Source organism: Melanerpes formicivorus, unplaced genomic scaffold, assembly GCF_026170545.1.
Source record: "Melanerpes formicivorus ecotype bairdi unplaced genomic scaffold, bMelFor1.0.p_v2 SCAF_22, whole genome shotgun sequence".
In the NCBI taxonomy this organism is placed as follows: Eukaryota; Metazoa; Chordata; class Aves; order Piciformes; family Picidae; genus Melanerpes; species Melanerpes formicivorus.
In genome coordinates, this window is record NW_027142374.1 from 7,655,962 (window position 1) to 7,673,776 (window position 17,815).

The 17,815-nt window shown below is 41.6% G+C and overlaps 1 protein-coding gene across 3 annotated transcripts; it reads right to left on the minus strand.

Moving 5' to 3' along the window:
- Positions 1-2,674: 2,674 nt before the first annotated feature.
- On the minus strand, positions 2,675-17,574 carry NXT2 (nuclear transport factor 2 like export factor 2). 3 transcript variants are annotated; one of them, XM_068152043.1, is made up of 4 exons: positions 11,342-11,412; positions 9,484-9,570; positions 7,953-8,097; positions 2,675-7,044 (listed from the first exon to the last, which is right to left on the minus strand). In XM_068152043.1, the coding sequence occupies exons 1-4, from the start codon at positions 11,396-11,398 to the stop codon at positions 6,866-6,868; spliced, it is 468 nt and encodes a 155-aa protein (XP_068008144.1). In that variant the 5' UTR covers positions 11,399-11,412; the 3' UTR covers positions 2,675-6,865. The 3 variants fall into 3 exon arrangements, with proteins under 3 accessions (XP_068008144.1, XP_068008145.1, XP_068008146.1); XM_068152044.1 differs by having other exon boundaries at positions 2,677-7,044; positions 11,384-11,440; XM_068152045.1 differs by lacking the exon at positions 11,342-11,412 and adding an exon at positions 17,479-17,574 and having other exon boundaries at positions 2,678-7,044.
- Positions 17,575-17,815: the final 241 nt, after the last annotated feature.

Here is a 17,815-nt window from a genome sequence, read left to right on the forward strand (position 1 = left end):
AAAATGCAAGTGCTAATTTCAGCCTGGACTTGCTGAAAAGCTTTAAGCAATATACATATATATGCACAGATATTTTGCAAGCTGCAGAAGCTGTCTCATGAACTTTCACAATGGGGTAACTACAATGCTGTATCAGCCCCATTAGGTTTTTCTGTGAGGATTTCCTTCAGTACAATCAGAATTAAGCTGACCCAAACTCAAAGTTTCCCCCGTAAGAAAGTTTTGCATAAATAACTCCTTTTATTTATCCTGTCTCAGTGATTAACATGACTTCTTCTGCCTCACCACTGCCCCTCAAGAGGACTCTGGCCCCTAAGCAGTATTACAAACCAAGAGCTTGGAAAGTACCTGGGCACTGCAGTGCTTGTGGCACCACTGAACCCAGCCAGGTTAGACAAGAACAGGGCAAGGGCTGGTACAGCTTTCTGAGTCTGACAGATCAGCACACTATCACAGCTCCAGTGAACAAGCCACTACAATGTGTGCTTAGCATGATGTATTTAGTATCAGCTGGTTACTAACTGCTTCATCCTATACACGAATCTGAAAGACGACTGTGGCAGTCCCCCTGAGTCAGTGTCCCACAAACACTGATTGCATATTGTCATTATCCATCTGTTTCTCTCCCCTGCCACAACCCTGAAATGTAAAGTACAAGATACTGGAGTCCTACTTCAAAAAAAGGACTGCTCTGGTGAAAACGTTCAGCCTTCATGACACAGTTCACAAATAAGGAAAGCACAAGACCTGCTGCCAAGTAACTAACAAAACATCAAATTATCTGCTGTTCTATCTGTACCTTTCAATACTTCCAAGGATCACAAGGTCTCCATGAACTGTAGTAATTTGTGATTTACATCAGTCCATCTACTCTGAGAGTTACAGTACAACCAGATGTTTAAATAAGAGAACACCATCATGCATTAAGTGTAGCTCCTACTGGAACAAGATGTAGTCCATAGATACAGATATAAATGCAGTATGCATCTGGAAATAGTTACATACATAAGTGCTTATTCGCTTCACACATTTCTAGTATTTGTGGTGTCTCTAGTAGATGATTTTTCAGAATCCTGTATGGGGACAGTGTCTAGTTGTGTAGGCATGGGCTCAGAAAGGCCAAAGTACAGCTGCAGCTGAAATTGCTAAGGGACACAAAGAATACCAAGGGCTTCTTTAGGTATGTCAGCCAGAAAAGGAAGGTCAAAGAAAGCATACACCCCTGATGAACAGGATGTGCAAACTGTTAGCAATGGATGAAGAGAAGGCTGAGGTACCCAACAACTTTTTAACCTTAGTCTTCACTGGTAGCCTCTCTTCCCACATGTCTTTAGAGTATGGACTAGAGGCCAAAGTCCCTGTTTTTCATTGTAGAGTTCTGTTACAGTTAATCTTTTTCCCATAAATACATAGTACCATTTTTTTGTTACAGTCCACATATTGTTTTAAAATCCATTAAACCACAAGTTAGAGGGAAGTGTACCATGGGATAGCTTTAGAGAAGAGTGAGAATCCTATTGGACACCAACTGGCAACAGAAATCTCCACTTGAATGAAGCCCTGTTTCTTGAAGACTCTCCAATAAAAGCAGCACCTTCCAGTTCAGTGGGAAACAGGAACTCTATGAAACCAGGTCAGACAGCTCAACCAAGCAGACCTGGACTGGGAGAAATAGAACAAAATCCAGCCTTTCAGAGTAGCAAAACTCTAATCCATTAGGAATTTGAGCCTCCTAATTCAATTCAGTTACACATTAAAACTCACAATACCTCTATGGATCATCCCCTCCAGATAAGCCTAAGGACTCAGCATGGATGTGTTGAGTTCTGAAGAAAAAAGGGCTTCAAACACTCAGAACCTAGAAACACGATGTAGCAAACAGAAGGTGACATAGCAGAACTGGTAAAGCAAGTTTACACTGAATCCATTCTTACTCTGATGTGTATATTCATACCAACAAAGCATTTGAACATCAAAGAGGAATTCATATGGTGCCATACAGAGACCTTGGTAAATCAGCATTAAGGCTGGCTGCAACATTCATCTATGTTGTGGCTGGTTTTTGTTTGGTTTGGTTTTTTGTTTTGTTTTGCTTTTTTTAGTAAGTCCAACACATTGAGTACTGGTTGGAAAACTTAAAAACCATGAAGCTACAAACCCACTGGGACTGAACTGAACCAGATTGTAAGAAGACAATTAGCCACTGAAATTCAACACATTTTTTCCCTTCAATAGTACATCCTAAGGCAGCTGCATGACTGATGCAGGGCAAAATGACCACTTGGCCTGTTTAATCACTGGGCACAAAAGATAACAAGGTAATTTATTTATATTTTTAAATCCAAAGGAATATGCTCAGCTACCACTGAGCTAACTCTCAGGCTCAGAAAAGAAAACCCTGTTCAGAAACATTTAACTGTTCTTCAGCCCAGGGGGAATATGGAAAGGACATTTTCTGGATTCACTTTCAACATACATGGAAAACAAAATAAATCTGGTGTTTTGGCCCTAACTGTGATTTATTCTTCCTGGTGTTCCTAAACCTTTACACTGCATCAGTTGTCAGAGCCTTGGTCAGAATAATTACAAAAAGTGAGTGCTTTCAAAGCCTCACTGAAACCTGCACCTTTCAACAGCAAGAACTTTACAATGTATTTGGTATGGTTTCTAGAATGTTTCTAAAACAGTTATCACATGAGCCTTTCCTTACCCGAGTGTTTCATTTCTTAGCAGAGAGGCAGCAGAGGCAAAACATCATGTTCTCAGTGAAAATATTTACAGTTTGAGAACCTGGCACAAGTTTCATTTTACTTCATCCTGGTATTTGTTGGACAGCAGTTGGATGAACTTCAGCAAATTTTAGAGAGAAACATCAGTTTGTTACACTAGCCCATATGACATTGTTTACTGCCTGACAGTGCTCTTGGTGAGGCACTTGCTATAGGGTTATTGTTCCAGACACATTATTTTTACTGCAGCCCTGATGAAGAGCTCAATCAGCCTCTTCTGCAGTGCCCCAGCACCATGCTGCAACAATCATAACACAGAACTCATATCTAGAACACAAGGAGTCAAGATAAGGAAACCACAAATTATTTCTTGCACTGTGTTGGTTTAAGCTGACTGACCCCACTAAGAGGGATGAGGGACAGGAGATGGGAGGACTGGGCTACCCCCTCCACACAGTGGCACGGAGCAAGAGCAGTCTAGATCATATATTCTACACCATGCTCACTGTACAACAGGAAAGGATTTCCCAGGGTTTATAGGACTTGTAATACATTCCACAGGTTGCAGTTTCCTGTTCCAGGGTTTTTTGTTTCTTCCCCAGCGTCCTTTTTTTCTGTTTTCCCTTTGTGTAATCTGATATTGCTGCAATACAGTAGTAAATTGTCCTTATCTCAACTGACATTTTGGCTTTCTGGGCTCCTTTCCTCCTTGTCCACCCAGACAGGAGGATGAGGAAGGAGAAAACCTCTCTGTTGCAGCTGGACTGCTAGGACTTAGCTGCCAGCTGAGTTGAAACCAGGACAAGAAGCAGCTATGAAAACTTGTAAGAAAACAGCAGAACATCAGGTAGGATTTTGCCTTTTTTTTTTTTTTTTTTTTTAATTGATCTTACAAGAAGTCTTAAACAATTTCAAAAACTTACAAAATATATTCAAGTGTGGAAAGTTACTTTACTGATAAAACAGCGTTTCTTTATAATGTACTTTTCCCCCATCAGGATAAGGAAGTGTAGGCATATAAGAAAACCACCAAACAAATCATTCACACCATCAGAACAAATAGTTTTTCTCCATTTCAAGGAACAGCACAAGTGTTTTGAGTCCATTTAACTTTAGTATGCCAAAAGACCAAAGCAACATAAAAACAGTGACTTGTAATGCAAGAGAGTACACACAAGAGACCTATCAAGTCTTCAGTAGCCACAGTTTAGTATGTGGAAGTGCTCAGCTCTTCAGCTGGCTTTGTTTCACTGATTGGTTTTACACAAGTAACTTGGTATCAAACAGCAAAAAATGGCATTATTAACTCCTGGTTACAGTTTAGAGCATAAACATGTTCACTTTATAGATGCCCACTGTAAATTTGGCTATCAGAACAGAGTCAGCAACAGGGAGCCCTAAAGCTGTCAGATGGTTTTCTACTGACTCACATACAAAGCATTTGTATGTTCTCTCCTGCTCATTTCAGCACGGAAGTTCTAACAAGCAGCACAGTGCTGCAGCACCTTTAACTTCTCCTGATACCATTGAAGAGATTTTTCATTTATGCCATTAATGACTCAGTTGTAAAATAACTGATTTAATCCAATAACTGTATGATCATTCGATATGCTCCATATTTTTATGGAGTAAACCAGCATTTTCAGTTATAAAGAGCAACAGCTCATCGTGGCAGTACTGAATTGCCCTAAGTGACTGGAAGTTTAAAACTGGCACTTCTCCCAAGGCTGAAGTAATTCTAATAAATCTCTCTCCACAAACCCCTGTATGCTTACCAAGTTCAATTTCAGCTACACATCTTACTAAGTAAGTGTTTAAACTGAGTTTGTCCAGCTAGGCCGGTTAGTAAGTTTCCTAAATGGTTCTAGGTAGTGGTTCTTCATGTGCTTTGTTTTGGTTTTAATATTAATTGCAGAAACCAGATTTAAAAGCAGTCTGCACTTGAACAGTAAGAAAATTGAGAAGAATACCATTTGACTGAAGCATGTATTTCAGATCTCCCACCCAGTCTGCCTAGAAAGAGCTTAAAAACTACTATACAAATTAAAACTTAAATAAAAATATCCAGTAAGTTCTTACTCCCAGGACAAGCTTATCAGGCACAGATACAAGTGTGTGTTCTGGTGACTGCCTTCAAAGTTCAACATGCAAACGCTACAGTTACACCCATCACTACATTTCAAAGGACAATACCTCTTATGTACACAAAGCAGATCTGTAACACTACTCATACAATCACCAGCAAATTAAACCCCAGAAAAGCACGCCACGCTGGCTCACAGTTCAGCAATGCTTTATCAGTAACAGGCAAATTGAGGGTTAAGCTTTCTTTCCAGACTTGTAGAAGAAATACAAATATATGAACCTTGCATATTCTGTTAGGAACAAACAGTAATTAAATAGAGCGCTCCTTTCTTCACTACATACAGAAATAAAGATGTATTTACACTATTTACAGTTTTCAAAAACTCTGGGCTTCTCACACTGTCTTGCAGGAATTCAAATTCTTCTGGCTGAAAAGTAGTTACACAATAGCTCAGAACAGCTTCTGAAGAGGGACAGGTTTATTGGTTTAAATAAAGCCTAGAGTGCCTTAAATGGAAATAGAGCTACCCCTTTCACCTAAGCATCCCGTTGTTTGTGGGATTGTACAGATGTTTGAAGGGGTTTTACACAAGTCAGATATTGTTCATTTTCACAGTTTTCCCAATTTAAGTCAAAAAATGAGCAAACTGCAGCCATAACTGCTTTTGTATCCAGGTTGCTGCTGTCATTGCAACAGGTAGTAAGATCAGAGTTACAAGATCCCCTCATGTGTTTACAGTTACAAGCAAATGTAGTCACATATTTAACTGAATTAACTAAAATTTTTTTACATTTCCTAAATTCAGGTATTTTTTTAAAGTCAGCTTAAAATGGAAATGTACCAGTTTGAAGCAAATCTGCTGATACTTAGATTTAAGTTCCCAAGTTAAGATGGAGTATCTTAACCTGCAGTCTTCAAAACTATTTTAAAGCAGCTCAAAGCCTTAAACTACAAGCAAGACACCCCGCTCCCCCCAAATCAATCATTAAAGGTAGCATTTAAAAATAACATGAAAACTACAGCAAAAATCTGCATGAGAGGAAGATGGTATTCAGGTTTTGAGTTGAAAATAATCAAAGCACCTGTTCTGAATAACAGTACTAACGAGAAAAATTGAAGGCTTCACAGTAATACACACTTTCAGTGCCACTCTTTTTACGTTTCCTGGAAAGACAGTAGGGATTCAGAACTTGCAGACTGAATATGAGAAAAGTTGTCCAGACTTCATAGCAACAGAATCAACAGTTAAAGCAAACAGAAATGGTGTAACTGACCTATTTCTTGCATGGTAAGACTTCAAAAGAAAAATAATCAATTTGAAGTCCTTCACATGCAAGTGACAACAGTTGTTGGCATGGGAGCTCTGAATCATTCAGCATGCCCTACATATAAATCAATGTAAATTAATTATAACCAAAGCCTGAGAAGCTTAAGCCAAAAGGAAGCCTGATGAGATTATTTAGTCCTTTCACACCAGAGAATGGACTAACTCTGTATTTGAGAGATGACACACTCAGGAGCTGTATTTGCTACTTTTGCAAACAGTAGAAATTGTTATCAATCTTTCCTAGCCTCTTACAATGAAGAGTAGGCAGCTTTGAGAATTCTCTCTGCATGCCACAAGCATCTTCCTGAAAGAAGGAAGATGCTACTGTAAAACCAGATCTTTTCAAGTTGAAAAGGACTCACTTTTTTGGTCAGAATTTTAGATTAAGAGGATTTTGTGTTCAAATAGGAGAGTTTCAGCATTCCATACAAGAAGTCTGGAAGTGGCAGCATAGCTGCATGTAAGGCATTTTAGGAATGATTCCAACACAGCTCACTGCCCTCAGCATTTCATTACTTTCAACTAAGACAAGCAACCTCTCACATTTGAAGATTGTTTACTACTAAACCCTTGGTCACTGGGATCAACCCCAAAACCTCTATAGACCTTCCATGACAGAAGCGGCAGGAAGAGTGAGCACGTCCCATCCGTGGAGAACAGCTGTCCATAGGGCTAACTTCAATCTGTGGAGGGAGAGAGGTCACTTCCCACAGCCAATCCTCACTAACTGGCCCAGTCCTGAAAGCGGAAACAGTCACTGGCAATCTTCCACACTGTGTTGGTGGGTGTGGCCTGTGCTGTCAGCAAGAAGTTCTGGTTGAAGCTGCGCAGCTTGTCACCATCAAATTTTACTGTCCCACTTGTCACCACGAGCACTGTCGTCTGGCCTTGCGTAGCTTGCTCTTCACAAGGAGAAGTAGTATAAAGAAAACAACTCAAACAAAGACCAGCAGGTAAAGAAGTAGGAACTGTACATACCAGTTTCATTCCATTCTGGTTATACTAGTCATAGGCTAACAGTTGGTTACACATTCATGACAAATACAGTTTTGTTGCATCATTTCTATACAGACAATGGTGTATTTGCTCACCAACACTGTTGTTTAATAGCCTTTCTCTTTTCATCTCATCTTGTTCATTTTAGAGCAAAATGACAAATACCTGAGTTTTTGCTTAGAAGAAGCTCTCATTATTTGACAAGTACATAGATATAGTTGTATTTAGCATGTTGCATATGCTTTTTTCCCCCCTATTAGAGATGGTATCTTTCACAGCAGAGCAAAGCAAGCACGCTTAACCACAGGCTTTTTCCTTAGTTAATTCCCCAAATATCCAATAGAAGGAACTGCTTAAGCTCTCCATTATGCAAGCTTTCCTCTAGTAGCTGTTCATCAGAAATCTAAAGAACATCTATTCCAGATGTAAAGAGATCAAGGCAGATACAGGTTAATGGTTTATTGCACATTATACTGCAGGTCAGTATCAGAGGCTACACTTGAGGTTTCCTGACTCTCAGACCTTGTCAACGACAACACAACCTGGTAAGCCAAGACTTTCCCGTACATGAAAATACATTACATCTGGATAGGATCTTAACAAAAACATCCTTAAAATACTTCCCAGACCCGAGAAAAAGTGTGGAGCTGCTGCATTACAGTTTGTGCTTTGCTTATGCACAACCTGCCATTTCAACCCTAGGTGTTTTCTCTAAGCTTGTTTGAGAGGAAGCGTTAAGCACTACCGTAACTGCAGTTCACTTTCAATAGCTATAATAAGACTGAAAAATAAGTAAACTGTAACACAACCTTACCGTGAACGGGCTGGCAGTCCAACACATTCACCTGGAACTCACTAGACGGCAACATTTCAAAAAATTTGTTCAGCTCCTCTTGCCCAGACACTGCATTCCCGTTCCAAACTAGTGTTGCTTTGTCCAGATAAAGTCTTGTTAAAGCCTGAGTGATTAGGAAATCACATAGCTGAGGAAAACGTGTAAACGCTTACAATGGACAGCAGACAAAACAACCTGCTTTGAATTCTTATGTGGTGAATTAGCGATTTCTTCTGTTACTCTGACAGACCAAATGCCCTCCTGACACAACAGCTCCTTTTAACAGTGAGGGCTCCTTTCTAAGTGGCACAGGGTCTCATATGCCTCCAAATGTAAATACTCATGAGATTCCTTTGACAAAGTTAGTGATCATAGAATCGATAAGGTTGGAAAAGACTGCAGAGATCATCGAGTCCAACCTATTACCTCATGACTAACTAAACCATGGCTTCAAGTGCCACGTCCCATTCTTTTTTGGAACACCTCCAGGGACAGTGACTTCACCACCTCCCTGGGCAGCACATTCCAATGCCCAGTTACTTTTTCTAGGAAAAACATTCCGCTCACCTGGAGCCTAAACTTCCCCTGGAACAGCCTGAGACTGTGTCCTCTTGTTCTGGTGCTGGTTGCCTGGGAGAAGAGACCAACCCCCACCTGTCTACAACCTCCTTTCAGGAAGCTGTAGAGAGCAATAAGGTCTCCCCTGAGCCTCCTCTTCTCCAGGCTAAACATCCCCAGCTCCCTCAGCCTCTCCTCGTAGGGCTTGTGCTCAAGACCGCTCACCAGCCTTGTTGCCTTTCGCTGGACACATTCAAGTGTCCTTTACTGTCCTTCTTAAATTGAGGGGCCCAGAACTGGACACAGGACTCAAGGTGTGGCCTAACCACTGCTGAGTACAGGGGCAGAATGACTTCCCTGCTCCTGCTGGCCACACTGTTCCTGATCCAGGCCAGGATGCCATTGGCCTTCTTGGCCCCCTGGGCACACTGCTGGCTCATGTTCAGCCAGCTGTCAATCAGTACCCCCAGGTCCCTTTCTGCCTGGCTGCTCTCCAGTCACTCCAACCCCAGCCTGTAGCACTGCATGGGGCTGTTGTGGCCAAAGATAGAACTGAACTAGTTGCTAACAAAAGAATAGCGCTACCTTTCCACAATAATTTATCACTGATATTTTCTGAGGGGGTATGCATGTGTGTGCAACACAAAGTATGTCAGGAAAGTATAATTTCAGGTGAAAACAAAATAGCAGCTAAGACCATGAACAGTGGAAATCTAAAGACGACAGTCATCTGCCCAGAACATGAAGGTGACACTTTATAAAAGTGCCCCTTTTACAACACTGCTGCACAGTAATGTGAAATCCTCTACAAGGCAGTCTAAGAGGAACAGAGGTCTCAGTCCAGACAGTGCATGGTAACAAACTGTTAGCTTCTTTCAAGCGCAATGCCAGCTAGAAAAGCAAGCAAAACCCAGACAAGACAGTTCTAACTATTGTCAAAACATCTGCATACCCTTCTTCTTTTATCCATTGTCTCATAATAAATGTTCACAAATTCATCTGCTGCTCTACAAGCTTGATCCACATAGGTTTTGAAATCCTGGAAAGAAACAATAAAAACATACCAAATTACTTAAGTTAGGCAATTTTATGCAACCTAGTTGTCTACACAATTTCTCCAGCAAGTCACTTTGGTTGGTGTTCCACGTGCTGGATGTATTCCAGTACCAATTACTCCAGCGTTATAGTCACAGGAAAAAAACAAACAACAAAACCCAAAACCAACCAACAAACATTCCTCACATCATTACTTCTCTTACAAGTCACTACTTTTATTCATATAAAGGTAGCACTTCACTGTTGTCACATCACTGCACTGTCATCTCAGTTATTTGGTCAATTTGTTTAGCCACCTGGCTCTTGATCTCTCACAGACCTTGAACTGTGACATCCTGGAAAGCAGTGGCCCTGAATCTCCTGTCCATGCAGGTATAAAATTTAGTTTGGTTCTGTTACAGTATTTTATTTAAAAATGTATCAATTACAATTTTTCTGTTTCAGCATTAGGCTATCAATATTTGCTCCTCAATCAGTACTTCACAATTTAACTACTTATATTTTCCTGGCAGTCTTTAATAAATATACACCAGAACTAGCATGAATTCCTCCAGTACTGCCACAAGAAACACTTCTGTTCAGAGAAGCCTCCATACTGCAGAATAATTACCAGCCTATCAAATAATCCCTCTTTACTTCACAAACCCACTCATTGCATCCTGTACTTTTGATCTCCCTTCCTATCTTCTGAACCTACAGGTCAATTCCAAAAAAATACAACAGTAGTAGTCTTATATTAAGATGCTGTTTGCAGAACTAATACTAAGGGAACACTGATCATAATTCAGCCCATTATGCTGTTTAGAAGGCTGTTAACCCTCATTCCACACACACCTGCACACACACTTCCTAACCAGCAGCCAAACATACTGCCATTTAACTGTCAAACAGCCAGACAGCGTGTGAGGCAGAGCATTAGAGAAACACCATGAGACTGGAACAAGCTGTCAAGGTCCCCATAATAGAAGTCAAATGGAAAATAGGCTTTGTTGGATTTGATACTCCAGAGAAGTTCATTATCGCAGCCCAAAATGCTTTTAGTTTCTGAGAGCAATGTAAATTGGAAGAGACTTCTGGAGGTTATCTGGTACAAATATCTGCTTGAAGGAGAGACAACTTCAAAGCGTAATCTAAGTTCAAAGTTAGATTTGACTGCTCAGGGTCTCATCTCCAGTCATGTTTTGCACATCTCTGAGGATGGCCATTTCCCAGTTTCTCCAGGCTCCTGTCCCAATGTCTAATCACCTCCCCCAGGAATATTTCTTCCTAATATTTAACAGGAAAGCCAAACTTAAAAAACACAGCAACCAAACCTAAAAAACCCCAAAGCTCTTGGAAGCTGTGATGACAATTCCCAGAGCCTAGCCAAACTGCACAGCGTCTCTGCAAAACACGGTGGTTCACCACACAAACCACGGTCTGGCCTTAGGCCTCTGCACAAGGATGCTGCGGACGCTCTAAGCGGAGGTGGAACAGCCGGGGGTCGAACCCGCCAAAGGCACAGGGACACCAGCCCTGCCCAGGGAGCGGTCAAGGGCTGAGGGACCCGTCGGAAAGAGCCGTGCACACGTCCCTGTACTGAGGCGCTTCCCTCCGTCCGTTTCCACCCGTCATTGGAGCCGGGACATGTTGTGGCACCCAGAAGGCTCTCCCCGCCTCTCTCTGAAAAGCAGCAGCTCCCGCCCGCGGCCCTAAGGCGGAGAAGCAGCGCTTCCCTCCGCGAGGCCGCAGTTCCTCGCAGCCTTCGAACCAACCTCTCGTTGGCCCGGCCCGGCCCGGCCCGGCCGCGGACTCACCACAGAGGCAGCCATGGGGAGACGAGGAGAAACGCGCGAGCGACGGGGCGGGAAGCGGGCTCGCGCCGGAAATGCGCCACACTCGGGTCCGCCACTTCCGTCAGCGTGCAGGGCAGCGCCGCGCCAAAAGGCTTCCGCCGCGGGGCACGGCCCGGGGCAGAGAGGCCCGCACGGGAAAAGCCGGTCCCTACTCAAAGCGGTGTGGGCTTGGGAGCAAAGGCATTTCTGTCGCTGGCGCTCGCTGAGAACGATCAGGGCTTGGGCAAGTAGAGATCGAAGGTGTGGGTTTGTGCTGTTTGTAAGGCGGAGGTGAGCAGTGGGCCGGTAAGTGTCTGTTGTCGGTGGCGCTGGCTACAGAAAGTGACAGTGGAACGGCGTTTCTCCCTCCCGCTTCTGAAACAATAGTTGTCTGCTCATTGAGGAGGCCCTCGGGCACAGAGAGCCTGGAGCAGCAGGCTTGAAATGGTTCTGCTGTTTCACTCGGTTGTAATTGATGCAGGGATCTTCTTCCCAATTCTGTAGCAGCAATACTAGTGTCATGAAGCAGCATTGATACTGGGGAGAAGTACAAGGCCATCAGGCAGACTCTTTGCAGTGCCTTCCAGCTCTATGAAATAGTTTTTTTATGAATAAACCCTGTGAGTTTGGGTTCAGCATTTTCCGGAGTTGTGAAAATGCCCAAGAAATCTTCTGTGCTTTTGTACAAGTGTTTAATGGTATTTAAGTGAGTAATGGTATTTAAGTGACCTAGACGCTGGTTTGTGAGTGCAGACAAGGATAAAGATGCCTTACAGACCCTGGACAATAACAGGAATAGAAAATCACACATTAGTTACTCGATGGCACAAGTGCAACTGGCTGTCACAGGTACTGAACACTGTGTCTAGAAGACCACAAATGTAAAGGTAAGTCAATACATAAGCACTGTGTCCCAGATTTTACACACACTTGAGATCTCTGTGCTTTTCCTGTTTGCATCCTTTCTCTTCATGGTTGCTGTAACTCATGACGGAGACTTCCCAAGGTTCCTGGCTGCTGAGCCACAAGGCAGGATGCACCCAGGCCCATGCTCCCTCTGTGGGGAGGAAGTTGGGCAAAGACATGAAAGCATCTGTACTGTTTTCCTGAAACAAGCTGGGTCTTAAAGCTGCCTGTTTAAATCGTGCTTCATCATGCAGTGAATAACAGGAAAAGACTGGATGAGACTCAAGAGATCTGACATTAATTACTAAAGCTGATGTGGAGCTGACTGGGAAGAAATCATATACAGAAGATGATAAACATCATTCTGGGAATGGAAAGGTGCATCTGTGCCAGGGCTGCTGAGGGAGGATTGAGTTTGGGTCAGGGCATCTGAGGCTCTGCCCTTTAGTATATACTGGATGATACCCAGCAGTGTCAGCTGTATACTCATTTGTCACTGCTGTGGAGCAGTTGCGCTGCTGTGAAACAGCGTATCCTGCTGAATCCACAATTGCACAATGACGACTGCTTAATTCAAAAGTCCAATCATGATCATGATCCCCTTTGAAATCTCAAGTGTCACCAAATCACTGTATTATATATTGGCCTCAAACTAATACAAGTACTTCATAAAACTCACTTCATATAGAGATGAGCAATCATAAGTTTCCAAATCAGAAAGCAAGGCACTGAAATGACATATGAATTGTTCAGAGTCACAAAGGGAGACAACTGCAAGACTGAGAACTGCAGTTTTAATCTTTTACCTTCATCATATAAACATCTTTACTCCACTTTGAGATATATCAGTGTAACATTAAGAGGTTATCACTTCCATTTGGTATGCTCAGTACCTATTTCATGTTTATTCTCATCATATTGATGACAGTGTGTCTGTTGTCACGTTCTATAAATCAAGACCCTTAATGGGAAGGTTGCGAGTTCAAGCCTGCAGTGGGCAGTAGTGTCCTCCCTACTCTAGTCATGAGGTCTGTGGTGACAGGTTGGACTCGATGATCTTTGAGGTCTCTTCCAACCTTAGTGATACTGAATGAGCAAATACTGTAAATCCTAGGAATTGTATTTGTTAGCACAGAGACTGAAAAATCTGGACAAAACAACAGAAATATGTATCTGTAACAGCATCACCTCTTCACCTACTGGCATGTGTCTGTGAAGCCTGGAAGAGTAAAATGCTTAGCACAAGCCTTGCTGGCAGATTGTACAGTTATTTACATCTTTCATTAAAACAGGGATCTGAGGATAAACGGTTAGAATTCTCACTGTTGGCTGCTGCACCAGAAGTAATGCCTAGAGAATAAATTCAGAAATTGTAGAAACTGAAGTAGGTGATTAGTCAGGTCAGGATTTTTCTCTACAGATTATACTTTTTTCATTCAGTAATATTTGACAGAGTGGGACTGTCACCATTTCTTTGGCAACAGTTAATCAGAAGAACACTTCTCCAGCAGGAGTCAGTGCAGACTCTCCACTGGAAGTTAGGAAGGTAGATATTTGAATATTGTCTATGCCTACTGCCCGCCTACCTTAGCATCAGTCATTATTCAGTGAAGTAATGTGTCAGATGAAAGAGGCATTGTACAGGGAACACAACATTTTGGATATCATTTCAGAGTAATAACTTCTTGTTGGGATCTGCTAAGTGGGGGAAACAAGAAGAAAATTTCTTCCTTAGCACCAAGCAGTATGCAAGACCTGGTTCAAAATGTTACTGTGGAGATGTTCAGTGGCTCACACTAGTGGGTAAAATGTACTCAGGTGTAAACTTCTCAGAAAAACAGAAAGAAAAGAGAGAAAGAAAGAGAGAAAGAGAGAAAGAGAGAAAGAGAGAAAGAAAGAAAGAAAGAAAGAAAGAAAGAAAGAAAGAAAGAAAGAAAGAAAGAAAGAAAGAAAGAAAGAAAGAAAGAAAGAAAGAAAGAAAGAAAGGGAGAAAGAAAGAAAGAAAAAGAAAGAGAGAAAGAAAGAGAAAGAAAGAGAGAAAGAGAAAAAGAGAGAAAGAAAGAAAGAAAGAGAAAGAAAGAGAGAGAGAAAGAGAAAGAAAGAAAGAAAGAGAAAGAAAGAAAGAGAAAGAGAAAGAAAGAAAGAGAAAGAGAAAGAAAGAAAGAGAGAGAGAAAGAGAAAGAGAGAAAGAGAAAGAAAAAGAAAGAGAAAGAGAAAGAGAAAGAAAGAGAAAAAGAAAGAAAGAAAGAGAGAAAGAGAAAGAAAGAGAGAAAGAAAGCAAGAAAGAGAAAGAAAGAAAGAAAGAAAGAAAAAAAGAAAAGAAAGAGAGAAAGAAAACCACTATTCCTGTGTTTAATTTAAAAAGTAAAAGCAGTAAGAAATGCAAAATGTTTGTGAGTGGTGTGAGAGCTGCTTAAAGACATTAGAAATATGGGACACTCTGAACAAATTAATTCCACTTGGCAGGCATGCTTTACAAATGACCAACAAAGTCCAGAATACTTAATAACAGGCCAGTGTGGAGAATTAAAAATACAGGGACATCCTCCAAAACCATGAAGTGGTTTCCAAATGGAGGGGGGAAAAAGGAAAAAAAAAAACAAACACAAAAGCATAGAGGTTGGTGTAAGGCAAATCACTATGAATGAAATCCCTTTCCAAACATATCAAAACCAAGGAATATTGCCAGAAAATCTGTAAGGCCAACAAGTGATCAGTGTGCACCAAGAGAAGACAAGGCTGTAGTGGAAAGCTAAACAAACTCTCTGTGTCTTTGATCACCATGAAACAATTTGTATTAGTGCCTTTCTTAAAAGGGAATGCAATGGAGGATCTGTCAGGAAGTGGAATGTCAGTACACTCTGATCTGCAGAGGTCATTTCCAACCCCTACCATTCTATGATTCTAAAAGGTATTAGAACAAATCCATAAAACAAACAGTGACAAGTTGTATGCCAGGTTATGTGCTCCTAAAGAACATACTAACCGCGGTATGCAGTCTGTAATTTACAATAGGCTCTGTCCTCCAGGAATGGAAGATGGCAAATTTGAGACCAACTTTCTCAAAAGCTCCAAGACAGATTGTAAACCTGGTGTTTGTTCTGTGTAAGTTGGTAGAAATTATACTGCAGAACTGAATGCACAGGTTCTTGGATAAACATAATCTAGGATAGTAGACTCATCATAGTTCTTCACAAACATATTAGTTCTTCAAAAGAGACAAGAATTATGGAGAAGAAGAGCCTTGCTAGTGAAAAATTCTTCTTCCACCAAATGATTTCCTTAAGCCATGATTCTACAATTGTCACACTTGGAAGCAATTAAGTAGTTTTTATATGAAACAGTTTATTTCAATGTACAACTCCAAGTACCATTCCAAGTGACATTAGCAGAATAATGAGACTTGCTGCTTACTTGATCTCTCTTCTCCACCCAACCCAGCTACTAGGAATCTTTGTCATTTTGTGCTGGCTGAGCAAAATTTGACTTTCAGACCACTAACATAAATCTGACTTCCTGAAAATACATTTTCTTTACTTAGAAAGTATCATTTGCAGAGGAGATAAAGGAGTCCATCTGGAACATATCAAAGATTTTCTGCAAGACTCCTCCTTTGGTTGCTTTCCCTTCAGGAAGCCTTTAATTTGGGTGTTTAAGTCTTAAGAGTAATATAATCAGACAAAATTTCCGCTTTGTGTTGAGGAAATTTTAGCCATCCTGTATACTGTCCAAATAAACCCTAAATATGCACTTGGATTTAGTTCAAGTAACAACCAAGTGCAACTCAAGATTTCTCTTGAAAAGCCCGGTCAGTGATTAAAATTAAACTGGTAGGTTATACAGAGGGAAATTCAAGAGATGATCTATTGTGAATCAATATGCATGCTCTAAAAATACTTACAGCATAGAGAATTAACAAGGTTGGAAAAGACCTTCAAGATGATCAAGTCCAACCTGTCACCCAACACCATCTAATCAACTGAATCATGGCACCAAGTGCCTCATCCAGTCTCTTCCTAAACACTTCCTGTGATGGTGACCCCACCACCTTCCTGGGCGGCCCATTCCAATGGCTGTGACGTTCTTTCTGTGAAGAACTTCTCCCTAACATCCAGCCTAAGCCTCCACTGGTGCAGCTTGAGACTGTGTCCTCTTGTTCTGTCACAGGTTGCCTGGGCACCCATCAGGTAGTTGTAGATGGCAATAAGCCTCCTCTTCTCCAGGCTAAGCAACCCCAGCTCACTCAGCCTCTCCTCACAGGGCTTATGCTCCAAACCCCTCACCAGGTTTGTTGCTATTCTCTGGACACATTCAAGCAACTCAACATCTTAGAAATCTAAGGAGCTGACTCCTGAAACAAGGGAGGAAAATGCCACTGGCCAGCTCCAGACAGGTTCTGATTAATGCCATGTTTGTGAAGCTGGATCATGACTCGGTTGAGGGTTTTGCCTGAGCATGGGTTGAGTAGAAACCCAAAGATCTATCTGTTGATTTTAATAGGAACTAGGAGTAGGTCTCAGGTGCTCAGCACATTCACATTTTGATCTATATGCTAGATACAAAAATACTGCTAAAGCTAGAGTTTGGATTTGTTAAACTGCAGTACACTTAAGAAGGCCTGGTTTGGCCAGCTTAATCTCAACAGAAAAGGCATATTGCTCAGGACAGATCCAGGCAGAACCTGTGTTTGTTACATTCCCATGGGAACTCTGGACTATGCACCACTCCACCTCAAATTCCTCTCATACCAAAACTGGAGGAATGTAATGAATCCTATCCTGATAAATACCCTTCTTGTTTTTTAAAGAAAGACAGGAGTTGCTGTATATTGAAGTGGTAACTGTTCCACTGACCCACTGGGATATGATGAGATCAAGTACCAATAGCTGTTCTATTTTAATCCATGCCAAAGCACTCCAGTTTTCAGATACATTTTTAGATCAGGTCAGTTCAAAGCACAGTTGCTAGTTAATTTTTTTAATCCTTTCTATTAGGTACTGAAACAGTATTTAAGCTCTTAGGAAAATCTGGCCATACATAAGTAAATCCCAGGTAAACATACCTGTATTACAGTGGGCTCCAGCACAGTGACATGTAGCAAGCTGACAGCCAAGGTGTGTGTATATGGGCACACAGACATTTATATATTAGGAGGGAGCCTACAGTCTCACCTTGGCAACTTGTAAGGTAGTTCTGTTTGCACTTGGCCTTTCATCCTAGAATTTCAGACTGAAATGTTGATGATGGCTCCAGCAGTACCCTGGATCTCTTTGCAGTGTGGTATCTGCTCCCGCTTGTGTCCTGTATAACGAAACCAAAAATGTTGCAAGTAGCAGTTATCAGGGTATCTAAAGTATGAAATACTTTTATAATGTCTTGCTTCATACACATCAGCTGAGAAGGATTTTACAAGCAACACTTGTGGCACATGACCATGTTTTTCTTGAACAAACACACTCCAGCACACTTCAGCATCATTTCTCGTTGGGGCTGCAAGCATCGCAGCCT

Coding starts and splice junctions, on each gene's coding strand:
- NXT2 (XM_068152043.1), bottom strand. CDS start 11,398: ATGGCTGCCTCTGTGGTGAGTCCGCGGCCGGGCCGGGCCGGGCCGGGC. Junction 9,571..11,341: donor CCGGGCCGGGCCAACGAGAG/GTTGGTTCGAAG, acceptor GTTTCTTTCCAG/GATTTCAAAACCTATGTGGA. Junction 7,045..7,952: donor GGACTGCCAGCCCGTTCACG/GTAAGGTTGTGT, acceptor CTCCTTGTGAAG/AGCAAGCTACGCAAGGCCAG.